At 42.2% G+C, this 15,247-nt stretch overlaps 1 protein-coding gene across 3 annotated transcripts in view; it reads left to right on the top strand.

The window, feature by feature from the left end:
- Positions 1-15,247, top strand: part of hipk3b (homeodomain interacting protein kinase 3b) — a 45,447-nt gene that overhangs the window by 3,520 nt on the left and 26,680 nt on the right. For all 3 annotated transcript variants that reach the window (XM_056412325.1, XM_056412327.1, XM_056412326.1), the window contains exon 2: positions 7,850-9,131. In XM_056412325.1, coding sequence (XP_056268300.1) covers positions 7,850-9,131 — 1,282 coding nt within the window. The remainder of the gene's footprint in view (positions 1-7,849; positions 9,132-15,247) is intronic.

Consider the following 15,247-nt stretch of genomic DNA (forward strand, 5'->3'; position numbering starts at 1 on the left):
GCGATCGACTGGTAGATCGCGATCGACGTATTGAGCACCCCGGTGTTACACAATTTAGTTCAGTTAAAGCAAAGTGAGATCTAAATTAAAAAACTATTGAAAAAATACAAAAAAACATGTTCTTCTCAAAGTATTTATTTGAATGCGGCGATACAGCGATGCACGAAGATAAATCAGGTCATGTTTTTGTAGATGTGAAAACACATTCCACCAGAACTGAATGTGACCCACGCTTTTGGCCCGTCTGAAATCGACGACTCAAACATCCTCAGCCGGAGCCTAAAAGTCTATGTTTACGGGGACATGCTTAAGTTAGCCAAAGATATGGCTCTTGCCACCGCTGCAAAACAAAGGATTTATGCTTTGTGAATAACAAGTCAAACATAAAGCCTTCTCCATGTTGTGCTACTGGCTCTATCCTGTCTTGCCAGAAATGCAAGAAATAAATAATTACAGCCCGAGTTATGATCAGGCTGTAATTATTTACAACTTTCTCTTCTTAGTTTCAGCCTACTGACAACCCTTAGTTTAGGATCACACGGGGCAAAAACAAATGTTTCCTGACGACGTAAATTATTGAACTTTGTGTTTTGGGACACTTAGTGAGAACGCATGTTGCGAGATTATGTTATCGCCCAAGTTGGTTTCTCGATCAGCTCGCCTTTGACTAAAATGTGAGCGCACAACGAGGCGTCTTTGCTCTACAGCTCACATGTTGCAGTTTAGAGGCCAAGTCCCACTGATCAGAGCAGCACCGTGTCTCACTTTTAGCCGAGAAGGAAAGCCACCTGGCTATGAATAGTTTCTTCAACTCCTAACCGACTTACAGCTTTGAGTTTAATTGCCTCTCACCTGTTACTATTACTGATGGAAAAGAAACATTTAGGGATGAGCAGTCATGTTGTGGTGCCATATTCCACTGCTTTTATTGTAAACAAATCGCCCATCATTTCACTGCCCCCTCTCGTCCGCGGACGGGGGCTATAGGTTTGCTTGCCCCTCCCCTCCCCGTCCCAAACGTGGTTTGTCTGTCATCGCCTTTTAATCCTCCCACGCATTACAGTAATATTATTTCTGTGTCTCAAGGCTATTTCTTTTGGCAACCACTGCCATTTGTTCACCGTGGACGGGTGTTTTATTTTCTTCTCTATTTAATTTTGAGAAGACCAGGGTCACAAGTTCAACTTTGTGCAATTACTTAGCGGTTCAAGGTTGCTGGAAATATTCTACAACAAGGCAATGTGATGCCACGAGAAGGGCCCGCCGGGCGACCAAGGGAGTATCTGGCTTCAGATGGTAATTATAGCAGCAGCTGCCATACGTTGGAAACAACAAAGGCCGTCTACTCCACATCCTCGTGTCAGACTTCTTCGGGCCATTTAGAGATTGTGCTTGCGTGGCAAGGGAAATTAACCGATGCGCAAGTTTTATTTTGAAACTGAATTTGGGTGTTTTGTAACACCAAGCGAGTAATTCAAATCTGAACATCTTGATTGCTCAGTTGGAGAGCGGTACAGGCGGCAGACAATTTCCACTGAAATAAAACAAATGTGTTTCATATACAAGTCCTATATGACTTTGTTATATCACAAAATAAAATGACTACGGAGTATTTATTCAATTAGATTAATGTTTTCTTCTCGGTCAATGATTTATATTCAAGCAACTACTTGAAAATAGTGCTTGAGACTCCATATGGTAACGGTCCTGCATCGTAGCTCCACGTCTGATTAATAATTAAACGTCGGTGGGGAAAGCCGGTGGCGTGAACGCGCGGGTCGGCCCTTCTGTGTAAAGTTTGCATGTCGGCGGGTTTTCTCCAGGTCCTCTGGCTTCCTCCCACAGTCTGAAAACACGCAAGGAGATGTGGATGCAAACCTGATGGCGACCTGTCCAAGTTTTACCCCGCCTTCGCCCAATGTCGGCTAGGATTGTCCCGAGCCCCCCTGCGACCCTGACTAGGACAGCGGTTACAGATAATACAGGACTGTCTCAGAAAATTAGAATAATTTGATAAAGTTCTTTATTTTCTGTAATGCAATAAAAAAAACAAATGTCATGCATTCTGGATTCATTACAAATCAACTGAAATATTGCAAGCCTTTTATTTTTTAAAATATTGCTGATTATGCAGGGTGTCCGCGGGTCCTTAAAAAGTCTTAAAAAGTCTTAAATTGCTTTTCCTAAAAATAAGGCCTTAAAAAGTCTTAAATTGTCTTAAATCCAAATTGGATTGGTCTTAAATTTTTTGGGTGTCATGTCCAGGGGTTTTCCTGGGTCAAAATGGGTCTTCGGTGCTCCCAAAAAATATGTTGGCGCGCACCGTCTATTTGTGCAGGTCGGGCTGTTGAGTGATCAGCAGCTGTCCGCTCGGTCCATTCGATTCGCGCACCTCACAGTTGCGTATTGATCAGACAAGAAGACACGCTTATCAACTCCAGTGTTTCCCCTATAACACGGTGAAATCCCCCCCCCGCAAACAATTCTCGGCTCGCGCGACAGAGCGATGGGCGCGCCGGCATCGAAGCTCTGCCGTGATGCGCGCACACGGGTGAGCACCGCGTATTCGGTCCTATCAATCACCTACAACGTGTAGTATCGGCTACTTTAGAAAACATGGCAGGATGCAAGTTCAACAACGGCTTGAAAAGAACGAGTGTTTCTGGTCACGGTCGGTGAAATGCTTCTGAAGCTGCGTTATGTGTCGCGAGACTTTCCAGCGGTGGAATCTCACGTGCAAAGCAAGAAGCACAGAGACTAGCGAAGGCCGCCAGCAGCCCGCAGGGCTAGCTGCTGCTCCGCCGCTAGCTCCTGCTCCGCCACTAGCTCCTGCTCCGCCGCCCGCAACGACGTCAACTACAACGCTGGAGGTCACCGGAGGAAATCCAGCGCCTTGCAACAAAGAGCTCATCACCGAAGACCAACGCTGCAGTGCGTTCTTCATTCTGTTCCACGAGACTCTGGACCAGACCACCGCGAGCAGACAGCTGGACTTCATGTGCGTTATTGGTTAAATGACCACGTCCAGTCAGGATCCTGTGGAGCTCATGGGCCATGACACCAGGACCTACTTCAGCATCTCAAAGTAAGTCTAACATAAATATATGTATTAACTATCCTCTTGTATATGAGTATGTGTTTCATATAGTTAAGCTTTACTCATGTGTCAAGTTAATAACAGCTATGCATAGGCGCACTACACATTAATTAGACTAATTAAAAATAGTTTTAGAATGGTAGTAAGTAGAGTGGTGTTTACCTGTCAATATGTCTACATAGTGTTCACTAGGCTCAAGGGATGGCTCGCGTTGCTTAATTTGTAAAAATAGTATTCATTCCTATTTATCCAGCCTGACATTAATCTGAAGTGGTGGTGTCATAAAGAGATGTGGTGACTGTTGTTTGGCTAATGTCTGCCTTTTTTCTTTCTTTTTTCCAGGAGAATGGACCAAATGTCAACTGGAAGTTTTTATATTAATACAGTTTGAAAAGGATTGTTTTCCTAGTATATTCACAAAAGCTCAGGAGTAGACATGAACCTGTGCACAAACATCCATCACATAGAGACATGAGAACTCTCACTCACACACACACATACATTCTATTATGTAAATGAATTTGCATTTTAAAAGCAGCTGGAAATGTTATTTGTTATTTTATGGATTTTTTTGTTCAAAAGGAACTATGTTGCATGTATTTTTTAAATATATTTACTTAATTTTAGAGACATTTTTTCATGGGACTTAAATGTTCTGAAAATGTATTAATAAATATAATTTACAACAGCAATGACATTTGTGTTATCCTTTTGCATTACACCATACTGTTAATTTTGAACAGACATCAGTGTGTTTACTTTGAATTAATTAATTTAGATTAATGTATATTTCCATCGTAAATTAGGTCTTAAATTTTATTTAGACGTGGTCTTAAAAAGTCTTAAATTTCACTGGTTTATTCCTGTAGACACCCTGTTATGGCTTACAGCTTAAGAAAACTCTAAAATCCTATCTCATAAAATTTTAATATTTCCTCAAACCAAGTAAAAAAAAAATTTATAACAGCTGAGTGTTTGTCAAGGCTCAGGAAACCCTTGCAGGTGTTTCGAGTTAATTAGACAATTCAAGTGATTTGTTTAATACCCTACTAGTATACTTTTTCATGATATTCTAATATTTAGAGATAGGATATTTGAGTTTTCTTAAGCTGTAAGCCATAATCAGCAATATTAAAAGAATAAAAGGCTTGCAATATTTCAGTTGATTTGTAATGAATCCAGAATGCATGACATTTTTGTTTTTTTAATTGCATTACAGAAAATAAAGAACTTCATCACAATATTCTAATTTTCTGAGACAGTCCTGTATATCGATGGTTGTTTGGAGAAGAGAAGCACTTGTAAACCCCTTTCATGCCTCTCCTCTTGTTATTGCCATGACTAGTGCAGTGCCCGTTTAAAATAAGCACGCCTGTTGAGCCAAATGCTCGGCCTGAGATATTTCAGCTTGCAGTTTCCTAATGGCAGAGGTTTGTGTGTACGGAGCACGGTGTGTGAGAAGCATAGCACCTGCCATCGTCTTTATGCACGATCCAAACCCCTCTAAAACTATTTTAAGATTCAAACACAAACCCAGCATGTGTTATTTGCCTGATAATTGCTTAAGTTTGCATTGTGTGTGTGTCCTAAATGTTTAAAAAAACATTTAATTCTAGGAGTGACCCGAACAGCAAGAAATATGAAGTCCACGAAAAACCTCTCAACTAGCTTAATCAAGTTATTTGCTGCTGATCTATAGACCATATTCTAGTTGTGAACGTAAACATCCCAAGTGTCTCCCGGTTCTTATTCTGTATGTGAATGACGCACAAGCTGACGGACAGTAAACTACCCAAGTTGTTGTCTCGCGCTGCAATGTCATTGAAAAGCTCTGCATGTTCCAAAAAGTCATTATTCTTAACGGCATCGTCAGATGCACTGTGTGCTTTATTATTATTTATTTATTTATTTATATAGCACCTTTTAAAAACGATGTTTACAAAGTGCTCCACAGAGAGTCAAAGCAAAACAAGTGGAATAGCAAGAAACCAATATTACATTTAAAAGTAAATATAAAAAATAAAATGCTTGCACTGTTGCCTCATATTTCTGGAGCTTTGAGGGAAGTAGCTCGTCAGTGTATTTAGCAATGTATGTATTGGCTCGTGAGAATAGTTTGAAACGTACCGGCTTGTAGATCAAATCCACGACACACACAACCTGCTATCTGGGAGTGTCATTTTTTGGAAAATTCCATTTTGGTCTAAATTACACCCATCGTGGCTGTAATGAATAATGGAGGCAGGGGTTTTAAATTACAGACAACACACCATAAATGTAGGTACTTTATCAACTGTCCCAACAACAATTAAGCGAATCCCATCATACACTGGGTGAGAGGTGGGGTACAGTATCGAAATGCCCCAGTCTGCAGCCATCACATGATCATTGCATGTTAAAAGTATTAATATACACCATACAGTGTAGTGCAGCTATTCTCAAACAATGGCCACATTAACAATCAGAAGTGGGTCTTTTTTTTTTAGCTCTATGGGGTGTAGAATAGATAGATAGATAGATAGATATATACTTTATTAATCCCCAAGGGGAAATTTGTCGAGTCAGTAGCAGCAACACACAAGAATAAAAAAAAAAAAACACAAAATATAAGAAGGGTTAGGGTGATCTGGCAAGAGGTGAACTGTTGTAGAGCCTCATAGCCGTCGGCAGGAATGTTCTCCTGTATCTCTCCTTGTGGCAGCGGAGCGTGAGGAGACGTCTGGAGAAAGTACTCCTCTGTCCCTGTAGGAGGTGGTGGAGAGGGTGGTCCGGGTTGTCCAATATGGACACCAGTTTCTTCAACCACGTGTTCCAGGTGCTCCAGCTGGCAGCCGATGATGGAGCCAGCCTTCCTAACCAGTTTGTTAAGACGGCTGGTGTCACCGGCTCCGATGCTGCTCCCCAGCAGACAATGGCAAAGTGCAGCACACTGGCCACAACCGACTGGTAGAATAACTCCAGCATCTTGCTGCACACGTTGAAGGATCAAGCTTTCTCAGGAAAAGAGTCGACTCATCCCTTCTTGTACACAGCGTTGATGTTGGCCTTCCAGTTCAGTCGGCTGTCGATGGAGACGCCCAGGTACTTGTACTCCTCCACCATGTCCACGTCCACTCCCAGGACACTCAGAGGTGTAGGAGCTGTCGCCTCCTGAAGTCCACCACCATCTCTCTGGTCTTGGCCAGGTTCAGCCGCAGGTGGTTCTCATCGGCCCACTTTACAAAGTCACTCACCACTGCCCTGTACTCCTCCTCCCGTCCATCCCTAATACACCCGACCACTGCAGAATCATCAGAGTACTTCTGCAGATGGCATGACTCCGTGTTGTACTGGAAGTCACTGGTGTACAGGGTGAAGAGGAAGGGAGACAGAACAGTTCCCTGTGGGGCTCCAACATCACTGACCACCGTTCCAGACAGCACACGGCCCATTCTGACAAACTGTCACAAACGTCTGTCGCTGTGTGGTGGCTTCTACACTAGGCTTGGACTATTTATTATTTTGTAGGTGTCTCAGTGTGGCCAGTTTTCAATTCCCCATTGGGCACATCTAATTTTGTTTTTATTCATGACAAAAATGGTTGTCCTTTTTAGTCCAGCTTGAGATGATTTGAGCATTTGTTTTGATTAGAGAAGATGGTAAACAGTGTTCGGCAAACGGTAACACAGGGTGTTATTGTGCAGAGAGCTACGAGGGAATAGATCGACCTTATCTTGCTGCTCAGAATAGTCAAAGGGGTGCTCACAGCATTAGTGTTGTCACAAGTGTGCTTTCCACTGGTATTTATTATAGGCAACGCTTATTTTGTTGGTAAACATTGTTCTGATGACTGTTGAATACAGCATGAAACTCTTGGGGGAAAAGCTGCTTGTATCTCAGTGAATTTGCCCTGTAATGAAAGTAGGTCATCGGCTCCAGTGTGGCACACAGACGGTGTCTGATGAAGTCACTGTGCCGGTTTTAAATATAGATTTGAAAGATGATCATGACAGTTGTAAATCAACTTGACTGCTCTTTTTCTGTTGCACATACTGGAGTTTCAGAATATGTCATCAATACATCCACATGGGCATTAGTGCCACACACACACACACACACACACACACATGGGTAAATTGGGAAAGTAAAAAGTAAATCATGTCCAATGTAATTGGACTTGTGGGCCTGGTGATGTGTTGTGACTTTATTTGTCTCTTTTTGTCTGTGTCTTATCCTTTCTCTATCTCTACTGGTTGCCTAGAAACCTACAGTTGGATGCATAGAAACGGGAGGAAAAGGTCAGGCAAACCTTTGAGAAGTTACTCATCCACTGTGTGGAGGTGTGAGTGGGTAGGGCAGCATGGTGAAGTGGTTCTTAAGCACTCCACAACATGTTATCTTGCCCTGATCCATTTGATGTATGAAGTTGGGGTGACTGGTGTCTTAGTGGGGGCACTTGTCGTTGCAATGTCATCAAGTAGGAGTAAATAAAACAACACAATGGGATTTGGGCTGTCTGTTTGTTGTTTTTGGACTCATTGTAACTTAAAACTCCACCAAAAGCAAATAAAGACAGGAAAACACTGGTCAAAACTAGATAGGTGTTTGTATTTCACAATATGTTGTTTAGTATTTAGGTATAAGTGTGCTACATTACATACACTTTCCACAGTACCGCATAGTCAGTACGGTTTATTTAAATAGTCCCATTTTTGTCTCATGCTAAAAAGGATCACAACTAATGACCCGTTGCTTTTTTCTCTTGCTCTGCAGGTATGGCCTCACAAGTCTTGGTCTACCCACCACACATTTACCAAACCCAGACAAGTGCCTTTAGCAGTTTGAAGAAACTCAAAGTTGAGCCCAGCAGCTGTGTGTACCATGAGAGGGCACAACCGCAGACTCATCTGAACAGCAGAACCCTTGGAACTGTGCGGCCGACCAAACAAGCACACTCGTTTGTGAACCGAGACTTGGCAGTGGGCGTGAAAGTGCGCGGAGGACAAGGAGGACACCCGGTGCAGACGGTGGTTGTGGGAGGTGTACAGAGACAACAGACTGGTAATAGAGGAGGAAGAGGAGGAGGAGGAGGAGGACGACGACGACAAGGCCCAGCTGCGGCCCAGCAGGGGCAGGACACAGGGGTTGTCCACTCGCAAGGCAAGGAGCAGCAGACGGACACAGCAAGTGGGGGCAGCAGTGGAGCACCAGGGGCAGGAGGAGGAGGGGGGGGACGGGGAGAGGGCTGCAGTGGAGGAGGAGAGGAGGAGGGTGACGGAGAAGAGGACCGTGGAGGTTTGTACTCGGCCGACAGCTCTCGGCGATGTGGACTGAAACGTAAAAGCGAAGAGCTGAATAACAAAGGGAGCGCCATGCAGATTGTGGAGGAGCTGTCAATGATGCCCGCCATGATGCAAACGACACATGTAGGGAACGCAACCGTTGGGGCTGGAGGGGGCCCCTCGACACATGACGGCGGTGCAGCAGGAGGGGATGGGGACTATCAGGTTGTGCAGCATGAAGTCCTGTGTTCCATGAAGAACACTTACGAAGTGCTGGATTTCCTGGGCCGTGGCACGTTTGGCCAGGTTGTGAAGTGCTGGAAGAGGGGCACGGGGGAGGTCGTGGCTGTGAAGATCCTGAAAAACCACCCTTCGTACGCGCGGCAGGGTCAAATCGAAGTCGGCATACTCGCTCGCCTGAGCGGGGAGAACGCAGACGAGCACAACCTCGTCCGAGCCTTCGAATGCTTCCAGCATCGCAGCCACACCTGCCTGGTGTTTGAGATGCTCGAGCAGAACCTGTACGATTTCCTGAAGCAGAATAAGTTCAGCCCGCTGCCCCTGAAAGTGATCAGACCTGTGCTACAGCAGGTAGCGACAGCGCTGAAAAAGCTGAAGAGCATGAGTCTGATTCATGCCGACCTCAAGCCGGAGAACATCATGCTGGTGGACCCCGTGAGACAACCCTACAGGGTTAAGGTGATCGACTTCGGCTCAGCCAGCCACGTGTCCAAAGCAGTGTGCTCGACGTACCTCCAGTCTCGGTACTATAGGTGAGTACAAACCAGAGAGAAAGTGATGACCAAATATATATATATATATATATTTTTGTAAAAGATTTATTTTTATTGACAACATTTTTTTTACAGGATATTTGTAGTGAAATAGCCAGCATTTACAGTTTGTTATACTGAAAGTATTATTTTACAAAAAGAAAATACACAAATGTATAACCTTATAGAAACACCACACAAGGATGATGTTTTTTTTTTTTTTAACATAAGATGAAAACAAGGAGAAAACAAAACGAGACAAAACAAAACAAAAATATTACACAAACTTTTCCCCATCCCACCCCCTCCCCTTGTATGGCTCTGTTTCTTTTCATTTATATATCTACACAGTCTTTATACAGTTTACATACACCCATCCGTACACATTTATATCTACATAAACCAATACAGTATTCACAACATATACTATATCATTGTGGACCCCCCAAAACCAAACCAAAAAAAAGAACCTGCAGCGGGCTGAATTTGATGCCGGTCCAGGAAGGCTCACACCACCACGATCAGCCAAATATGTTTTTAACAAAGCACTTTTGAGTTCAGTGCAACTCAAACTAATGTCCGTCTCTGTTTGAGTCCAGATAGCCATGGTTGGGTTAAAAATGTCCTTCCTCTAGCAAAACAAGGAAATGTCTCCCATACTGCACAACATCCTGCCTGTTTAGGACCCACAGAGCACAAACTCTGAAACAATGTGACCCTGCACTGTTTACCGGCAGATTACAGACTGGCATGTCTCTGTGTTCTGCAAGACTTTAAAACATTAAGAAAACATGTTTTGGTTGACTTTGTGGACATCATTTTCTTCTATTATTTGCATTCAGGGTGAAGCCGCGTTGCCTTAGTATGATAGAAGAAGGATGGATAGGCACCTGGTGGAAGACTGACATTAATACATAGTGTGTATAGTTAGATTAAGTCAAGAAAGGTTGAGATAATTTATTCCAATTGCAAACATAAATATGCTGTCGGGTATAACTTGGCAGTGTATGCAGGAGCTCAAGTTTATGTTGGAAGGATGCTGTGTTTCTAGTCTAGAGGTGCAAACAGCGTTATATAATGGCATTATATGATGAGTGCTTTGGTTTGGTTAGACAAACAGGCCTGACATGCTTTCAACTGTTGTGACCCAGTTCACTGTTTGGGTTTTACCTTTCCCTGTTTTACATAGAGAGTATAAAAGATATAAAGTAAGCCAATGTTCTCCTCGGATGATGTCCAGTAATTCATATGAGGTTTTGTGCAGACACATAACTCAGCAGTGTTATGACTAATAATGATTGCTCAATTATTTTAATTCGAAGCTTTGTCATTAGGGTACACTCTGTTCATTACACATAATGATTCAACCACATTGTATTATAAACAGCAACTAGCTACAACACCATGAGGCGATACTCTACTTCCTTTGACCTGTTCTAAAACACAAGGAACTAGAACGGGCACTCGGTAGAGCGCATACCTTCGCATATCACAAGATTGGGCATTGAATTATGAACATGTTGGCATTAGTTGCATGCCAATTGGATAAAAATTGACCGCGATGGTAAAAATAAGATGTTGACCTTTTCATGACCTTGACCGTTGACCCGATCGATCCCAAAATCTAATCAAATGGTCCCCGGATAATAACTAATCATTCCACCAAATTTCATGCGATTCGGTTTAATACTTTTTGAGTTATGCGAGTAACACGCATACAAATAAATAAATGAATAAATACACGGCGATGAAAACATAACCTTCCGCCAGGGTTTTTCCTGCATAGAGAACATTTGGGCGCACGCCTACGCCGTTTTCCCGAGCGCCTATGACAAATCCCGAGCGCCTAAGCCAAAAAAAGTCCGCGATGAAAAAAACAAAAACAAAAAAACAAACTGTGTTCATCACGTGCACGTCAGCGAATATGTTCTCAATAGTATGTTTCAAGTCGGCTACAGCCGAACCCTCGTTCTGTTTTGATCAATAGTAATCGAGTTAATAAGCGTGTCTTCTTGTCTGATCAATACGCAGCTGTGAGGTGAATGGACAGAGCGGCCAGCTGCTGATCACTCAACAGCCCGACGTTCACGAATACACCTGGACTATTGTCAATAGAGATGCACCGATCTGATCGGCGCCGATCCATATCGGCCGATATTCCCATTATCGGTTTTGATCGGCGTTCTCAAAACGGCTGATTAAACTTGGCCGATCAGATGACGTAACATGTACGAGAACTATCAGACGTTTCAATCGCCGCGCACCGCAACGGAGACAATGCGCCCGGCGAGGGCCGCAGAGTGAGAGGACCACGAGGGGATCCTCACCACCGAGCGGCGTCCCCGTCCCCCGAGTTGAATCTCTGGGTCGACTCAGCCGACTCTCACATGTCTGAGGCCCTATACAGGACTGTCTCAGAAAATTAGAATATTGTGATAAAGTTCTTTATTTTCTGTAATGCAATTAAAAAAACAAATGTCATGCATTCTGGATTCATTACAAATCAACTGAAATATTGCAAGCCTTTTATTCTTTTAATATTGCTGATTATGGTTTACAGCTTAAGAAAACTCAAATATCCTATCTCTAAATATTAGAATATCATGAAAAAGTATACTAGTAGGGTATTAAACAAATCACTTGAATCGTCTAATTAACTCGAAACACCTGGAAACACATTTTCAAATGTTTGATTTTGTTTTGCTGTTATAAATCTTTTTTTTTACTTGGTCTGAGGAAATATTCAAATTTTATGAGATAGGATTTTAGAGTTTTCTTAAGCTGTAAGCCATAATCAGCAATATTAAAAGAATAAAAGGCTTGCAATATTTCAGTTGATTTGTAATGAATCCAGAATGCATGACATTTTTGTTTTTTAAATTGCATTACAGAAAATAAAGAACTTTATCACAATATTCTAATTTTCTGAGACAGTCCTGTATACTGATGTTCACGGTAAACGCATTCGATCAGGAGCGCGCGAGGGTTTTGATAAGGTTAGCGGAAGGATTTAAGTGACAACATCCGGTTTTGCAAAGTTAGCGGAAAGAACCACGTGAAACAACATCCGTTTTTCAAAATAAGATGACGACAAATCATACACGAACATATAAAAGTAAACAATGAACTGATTTAGTATCTTTAGAGATCGTTTCTGAGATTTAGCTTAAATTATGCTAACATTAAATTTTTTTACTGTACCAAGGAAGAGTTTATAAAAATAAGTCAGACTTTTGTATGTTAAAAAAAGTCCTGTATATAGACTTCCCCAAGAGTTCCAGGAAATGGATGATGCAGATGTGTTCCATACATATCTGAAATCCCCAACAATAGCAATCAAACAATTTTAATGTATCAATTAGGACATTTTTCAAAGTAAAAGTCCTAAATGTTGAAAGAAATCTGTAATTTCTTTAATGTTTGAGGTGCTTTATATATGTATTTCCTCATAGTCCTAGGCAATAATGCTACACAATAAATAGAATGCTTCAATCGACACCGTGATCGGTGATTGGTATTATCAGATCGCCAGATACTGATTTCAGTGATCGGTGATCAGCACCCCAAAACCTGATCGGTGCATCTCTAATTGTCAATCTATTAGCCGATCTATTTTAGCAAAATGATTTCCTCAAGCATTGCCTCCATTATTTATGGGGGTAAAAAAACCCAAAAAAAGATACATAGATGTCTGCTAATTACGGTGATATGGTAATACAGACCGCGCGCGTGCAGCGCGCAACATTTTTTTTAGGGGAGCACCGAAGACCCATTTTGACCCAGGAAAAACCCTGGATAAGCGTGTCTTCTTGTCTGATCAATACGCAACTGTGAGGTGCGCGAATGGACCGAGCGGACAGCTGCTCAACAGCCCGACCTGCACAAATAGACGGTGCGCGCACAGCGCGCCAACATATTTTTTGGGAGCACCGAAGACCCATTTTGACCCAGGAAAACCCCTGCCTTCCGCATTTTCAATGCGAAGGTAATGAACGGTGTTACTCGCATACAAATACTAAAAAGTATTAAAACGAATCGCATGAAACTTGGTGGGATGATTGGTTATTATCCGGGGACCATTTGATTAGATTTTGGGATCGATCGGGTCAACGGTCAAGGTCATGAAAAGGTCAAAATCTTCTTTTTACCATAGCACGGTAAATTTGTATCCAATTGTCATGAAACTAATGCCAAAATGTTCATCATTCAATGCCCAATCTTGTGATATGCGAAGGTATGCGCTCTACCGAGTGCCCGTTCTAGTTTTATATTCAGCATTCATCATTCTGGAAATGGCTTTGCCAAAAGCAAAGGTGTTAAAATAATTTGCTTTACTATTATTAACATGCATTTGCTCGGGGGAGCCATATGGGTTGCTCTCTGTGAGCCGCCACTGTTGTTGCTGTAGGAATAAGTGATTGAATTAGCAATACAAATGGAGAATAAAATACAAGTAGAACTTGTTAAGATGATGATTCAGGGTCCACTTACTCAAGTAACCTCGCTATTCTTTGAAATCTGGCCTAATCCAATAAATTGCTTAAATATTCAACATGTATGGTGCAATAGAAAATCGACCGGATCATAAAGATTTCTAGCAAGACCGACGAGCGCGGTCTACTGCGTCGCGGTTTGGAGAAGCAATGCTACGAGTTCCACTAAAAGTGTAAAACGGTCTTATTCCCTTCGCATTGAAAATGCGGAAGGTTATGTTTTGATCGCTGTTTATTTATTTATTCATTAATTTATTTGTATGCGTGTTACTCGCATAACTAAAAAAGTATTAAACCGAATCGCATGACATTTGGTGTGATGATTGGTTATTATCCAGGGACCATTTGATTAGATTTTGGGATCGATCTGGTCAAAGGTCAAGGTCATGAAAAGGTCAAAATCTTCTTTTTACCATAGCGCGGTCAATTTCTATCCAATTGGCATGCAACTAATGCCAAAATGTTCATAATTCAATGCCCAATCTTGTGATATGCGAAGGTATGCGCTCTACCGAGTGCCCGTTCCTTAAGAGGAGATCAGCTCTTGTCCTCTGTCGACCACGCCAGTGGGTCTCCCTCTCTGACGATGTCCTATCAGAGGTAAGACGTCGACTGCAGCAGCTCGATGCTGTGGAGTGATTCATGCAGTTTGTGGTTTAACTGCCTGATCACTTTGCCTCTCTTCAACTCTCACAAACTCCCACGCTGTCAAGTCGGTATCTAATTCCCATGAGTTGTGATCTTGATCTAACATGTCGAAAGAGAGACAACTGTTTGTTAACTGCAGACCTACCTGGAACACATACGTTTGTAAAACACGTTGAAAGGGTAACTTTTTAAATCTAGACTTGGATATTTTTTTATTTTTTTCACTGACTATTGCAATTTAATGAGGCAACCTTTCCACCAAGAAGGTCTTTGTTCGGCAAACATCCTTCTGTGAGAAAAACAGACAATACGTACAAAGAAAATAACAACTCCACCGAGGAGTTTTACGCACAACTTACTATCACACACTCTTTTTTTCTTGCATTTAATCACAGACTTGACTTGGATATTTAATGACCCTGTGTGTACTGGAGGAGTATGCGTATTGGACAGCAGATCGTAAAACCACGAGGCAGCTATATATGATAATTGTTGGAAACATTTAGGATTTGGTATAACACCGCAGTGTGTGTTATCTGTGAAGCTTCAACATGTGCTGTTCCTGTTCTCAGTGAAAACCACTGGGAATGTTCGCCATGTTAGGTCTCCAGGTCACAGTTCCTTACAGCTCGTCACGGTTCGGCAAAAAAAGCTGAGATCTACTCGGATGGCATTTTAAATATTAAAATCTAGGGATTTTGTTGCAGAGATTTCTTTAATGCTTTTCTTGTCTTCAGTCTTGGTTTCTAAGTCTGGGAATTGGTTACACGGATTTATGATCCCCATTTGGGTCAATGCCGGCTGTTTTTAGTGAAAGACATCGACATGGCATTTAAATAATTCATTGTTTTTGTGAATATTGTCGTGCTGTACGATGCACTTATTTCAGGAAGTCGCTCAAAATAGAACTGCCTTGCTTTGCTGCACTTTAGTGGGGGAGGATGTGAACCGTGCGGCTGCTTCAACGCAGTTTGT

The sequence above is a fragment of the Pseudoliparis swirei genome, chromosome 4 (genome assembly GCF_029220125.1).
Source record: "Pseudoliparis swirei isolate HS2019 ecotype Mariana Trench chromosome 4, NWPU_hadal_v1, whole genome shotgun sequence".
Classification (NCBI taxonomy): Eukaryota; Metazoa; Chordata; class Actinopteri; order Perciformes; family Liparidae; genus Pseudoliparis; species Pseudoliparis swirei.